General features: G+C 55.5%; 1 protein-coding gene across 1 annotated transcript; it reads left to right on the top strand.

The window, feature by feature from the left end:
- The first annotated feature begins 490 nt into the window (after nt 1-490).
- Nucleotides 491-4,168, top strand: SDRG_09739 (hypothetical protein). The gene is made up of 12 exons (XM_008615689.1): nt 491-947; nt 989-1,259; nt 1,311-1,860; nt 1,927-2,102; nt 2,180-2,309; nt 2,352-2,755; nt 2,813-2,968; nt 3,032-3,240; nt 3,289-3,474; nt 3,527-3,626; nt 3,678-3,947; nt 4,003-4,168. Exons 1-12 carry the CDS (start codon nt 532-534, stop codon nt 4,099-4,101), a joined length of 2,967 nt encoding a protein of 988 aa, XP_008613911.1. The 5' UTR covers nt 491-531; the 3' UTR covers nt 4,102-4,168.
- Nucleotides 4,169-4,332: the final 164 nt, after the last annotated feature.

Genomic DNA, 4,332 nt, shown 5'->3' with positions numbered 1-4,332 from the left:
AGCGTTCGAGGGCGCAGTCGATCTAGACTACACCGCTCGTGGAGTCTACACTCTGTGTCATTGATACCCACAAAACACGCTGGCAGGTATAACTTCAGTACACTACCACTTCTAAACCAAAGGAAGCGCCGGGACCGCGACCGGCAACGCGCAAGGTTTTCCGCGTGCATCTTTGACGCCATTCGAGCAGCAGCAAAAAGGAGGCACACAGAACACACAGGGCACGTTGACGTTAGCATTATGGATGGCTGTGTCAAGACTGCGCAACGAACCCCAAAGTGTCAATCGAAGTCGAACTCGAAGATCCCCTTTTCTAAATCCCCAATGCCACCCCCCCACACCACGTTCTTTTTCTCACGTACACGTGCGTGTGCAATACAAAACACACACCTCGGTATACAAAAACCAGGTTATGGATATGGTGCACCATTGATTGACAAGTGGGAAATGGATCCCCGTACCGGAAACGATCGGCAGTGACATGCGTCCCGTTCGAGCGCGGTCGCATTCTGGCAACTCCGGCAACTGGACATGATACCGCAGCACACAACGCCGACCTCGACGACGCCGATGGCCACGGTGGCGATGGAAGGCCTCACGCCGCTCTCGGAGCACCACGTGACCCCGATTCTAGACGCGCCGCCGCTGCCGCGTTCGCTGCGCTTTGGGACGCTGCGCTTCGTCGACCACCGCCGATGGCACTATGGCATCATGTGTGTGCTCGCGCTCGACTTTTTCGGTAACTGCATTGCTGTTTCCTTTACGTCCAAAGACTCGTTCATCGAGTATGCGGCGGCCACGCGGCTTGCGTCGGGTGCCTGCATGGTGGTCTACGCCGTCGACATGCTCTTGCGGATCGTTGCGCTGCGCGGTGCGATGACGCGGTCGGGCTTTCTCGTTGCGGATACGCTGGCGTTTCTCTTGCTATGCGTGGGCTTGGCGCTTCGGTACGTCGTTGTGTCGCATGCGCGTACTGGATGCAATGTAGGTACGTCTTTGCCGACGATCTCGCTACGCTCAAGATCGTCGCGAACGGCTGGACCACCAAGTTTGAGACCAACACCAAGTTTGTGTCCAACCAGATCGAGCTGTACTTCGACACGGCGTATGCGGTCGTCGTGGCCGCGCGTATTGTGCTCAAGCCGCGCGCCCGCATGTTCTCCAAGAAGCTCCACACGATTAGCAAGTACAGCTGCAGCATGGCCATTTCGATCGCGTCTGTCAAGGCCGCGCTGCGCCGTGTGCCCACCATCACTGCGGTATTGGCGCCTTATTGATTTTTGCTGGTTGAGATCCTTTGTTGGCTGTAGGTGGTGATCGAGCAGCTCGACACGGAGCTGCGCATTGTATGTGGCCGGGACGACGGCGACATGACGCGCGCCGAGCTATTGGCGTTTCTCGAACGGGCGCTGCCGTGCCGGCCTCGGCACATGACCGCCTCGACGTTCTTGAGCCACCTCCGCGACATTGATGCCCGCGCCAATGGCTCGGCGTATTGTGCCTACGACGTGGTCCGGTCGACGCTGCAGCACTGGTCGACACAGTCGGTCGACTTGGCGCTGACAACGTTCGTCGTGCTCGTGTCGGCGTCGATTTTGCCGCTGCTCGCGTATTTCTTAAAGCTGTGCACCGACCAAGGGTTTCCCGCGAGCGTCTGGGTCTACGCGCTGCACAACTTTGACGACTTTGGGCTGGACCAAGGGCTGAGCGTCCACGCAAGCTTCAAGTGGAAGAATCAAACGTCCAACGACAATGGCACGCTCGTGGACCTGCCGTTTCTGCCGTGGCACAGCCTGCTCGAAGGTGTCATTGGCATCCTTGGGATTAGCATTCCGTTCGTTGTCGCCGACTACGCAATGGGTACAATCTCTCTCTTTCTGCTTTGATATATATGTACATGCTTTGATATATATGTACATGGGGTAGGGTATTTTCAATCGAAAATGATTGCAAATGCGACCAAGCGCCTCCAGGACACGCTCTTTCACGTGCTGTTGCGGCAGCCGACGACGTTTTTTGCCGACCGATCCGACGGCGACCTCAACAACCTCTTCCAGTCGGACATTGCGCGCGTCAATGCCATGTGGCAAGCGGTGTTTTGGGTACGTATTTCTTCCTTTTTCTCTTGGGTTTCCGAGTTTTTTCCATGTTTGACATTTAATTTTTTGACATTTTGTAGAATCTCATGAACCCGATCGTGTCGATTGTTGTTGGCTTTGTCTACCTCATGTACTCGGAGCCGACGGTTGGCGCCATGTCGTTTGCCTTCTCGGCCATCATCGTCACATCCGGGCCTCAAGGCCTCGCGGGTACATCCCCGACCCTACCCTACCCCTAACCCCACCTTCTAGCGCGCAAATCGCAGCACTTTGGGTCGCTCAGTGCGTACACAGCTGCCGAGTTCCAGAACGCTGTCGCGTGTCATAAAGTGGTGCGGGCGTACCATATCCAGGACCCGCTGTTGACCAAATTTGGCGCCACCATTGGCGTCCTCCGGCGTACGCAATTCTCAAAGGATTTTTGGAGCGGCGTGGTCCAGATCTACATCGAGTCGGGCATGTTTATCTTTGTCCAAATTATGACTGCGTGCCTTGTCATCAAGGTATTCCACGGTGACATAACATCGGGCGACTTTTTCTCGTGTGTCACGATGCTCAACCGCATCTCGACGCCCGTGACGATCCTCGGCGGCTTTATGCGCGTCGCGATCGGCAACGCGTCGAGTCTCCAGCGCCTCGACGAGATCGTGCGCGATGTACGTCGTCTCATTTGATGCTTTTTTATCCATTTTTCATTCTAAACTCTTGCATAGGCGGCCGTAACGGCGGCGGCTTCCGAAGCCGACGATGCTGCAAAGCCAGCGCTGCCCCGCATGACGCACAACATGACGCTGACCGACGTGTGCTTTCGGTACGATGCCAACGCCCCCGAGAACGTGCTCCAGCATGTGAACGCGACCTTCCACAAGGTAGTCGACGCACTCTTGTTCAAACTACTACGATCTTATTCGAAACGATTTTTTTGGGACTAGGGCGAGTATACGTGCATTGTGGGTCCAAGTGGCTGCGGCAAGAGCACGCTCCTCGGCTGCCTCGTGCAGTTTTACGTCCCGACCGAAGGCACCATCTGTGTGGATCAACACGTGGTCGCATCCTACTCGCAAGCGAGCTTCAGCGACCAGACGGCGGTCGTGTTCCAGGACGGCGGGATCCTCAACGGCTCGATCCTCGACAACATTGCGTACATTCTTGGAGTCTAAATTTCGATGGCTCTCATCGATACGACTAGCTATGGTCGGGACGGCGCGACCCGTGACATGTGTTTGGAAGCTGCCAAGTTGGCCGAGTGCCACGTCTTTGTGGTCGGTCTCAAGGACGGCTACGACACGATCATAGGGCAGCACGCGGTCGTCAACCTCAGTGGCGGCCAGATCCAGCGCATTTGTCTGGCCCGCGCGCTCGTGCGGCAGCCGAGGTATATATTCTTCGATTTTTTGGTTGATACACTGATACTCTGCTCAATCTAGTCTGCTCTTGCTCGACGAAGCCACGAGTGCGTTGGACCCGGAGACCGAAGCCAGCATTGTCCAGACGCTCGAGAAGCTCGCCAAGCAGCTGCACATGACGGTATATTTTTGCTCAAATGTTGTATTTCTGATATTTTAGTGTTTTGAGTAGATCATTTCGGTCACTCATCGCCTGTCGACAGCGCGCCACGCCGACAAGATTCTCGTCATGCAAAATGGCGCGGTTGTCCAAGAGGGCACGTACCACGAACTGCTCATGGCACCCAACTCGGTGTTTGCGGAGCTCGTGCGCAAGATGGAGGCGACCGACGAGCGCGCGCCGAGCGTCCATTTCCGAACGCTCGACGGTCCTCGCACGACAGCCACCTTTGATACACACCGCGCACTCGAGCTATTTGGCTCAGACTTAGACGCGCGCGCGGTACTAAACCTTGCTCTTGTCTGCATTGGGTATATATCTTATGATTTTGGACTAGGTGTCGCGGAAGCGGTCGGAGAATGGGTCGGCACTCGATGGTCGACGACACACGACCCGGTCGTCCAAGGGTGACAACGGCAGCTTTCTTCTCATCTAGCGGCAACTATAACATGAACTACGTTTTATCAATCAATCAATCAATCTATCAATCAATCAATCTATCAATCAATCAATCTCCATTTCTCGTTCATCGTGGTGCCTGGGCTCGCCTGACAAGACAGCACATCGGCTGGGTGCGCTTTGAGAAGTGAAGGAGCTTGGTGTGGACCACATGTACGACGTCGCTCAACTGTCTACTGACGTCGCATCGCCTCTCATTGGATGACGC

Source organism: Saprolegnia diclina, assembly GCF_000281045.1.
Source record: "Saprolegnia diclina VS20 unplaced genomic scaffold supercont1.31, whole genome shotgun sequence".
In the NCBI taxonomy this organism is placed as follows: Eukaryota; Oomycota; class Saprolegniomycetes; order Saprolegniales; family Saprolegniaceae; genus Saprolegnia; species Saprolegnia diclina.
This window is presented reverse-complemented; position numbering and strand designations above follow the sequence as displayed.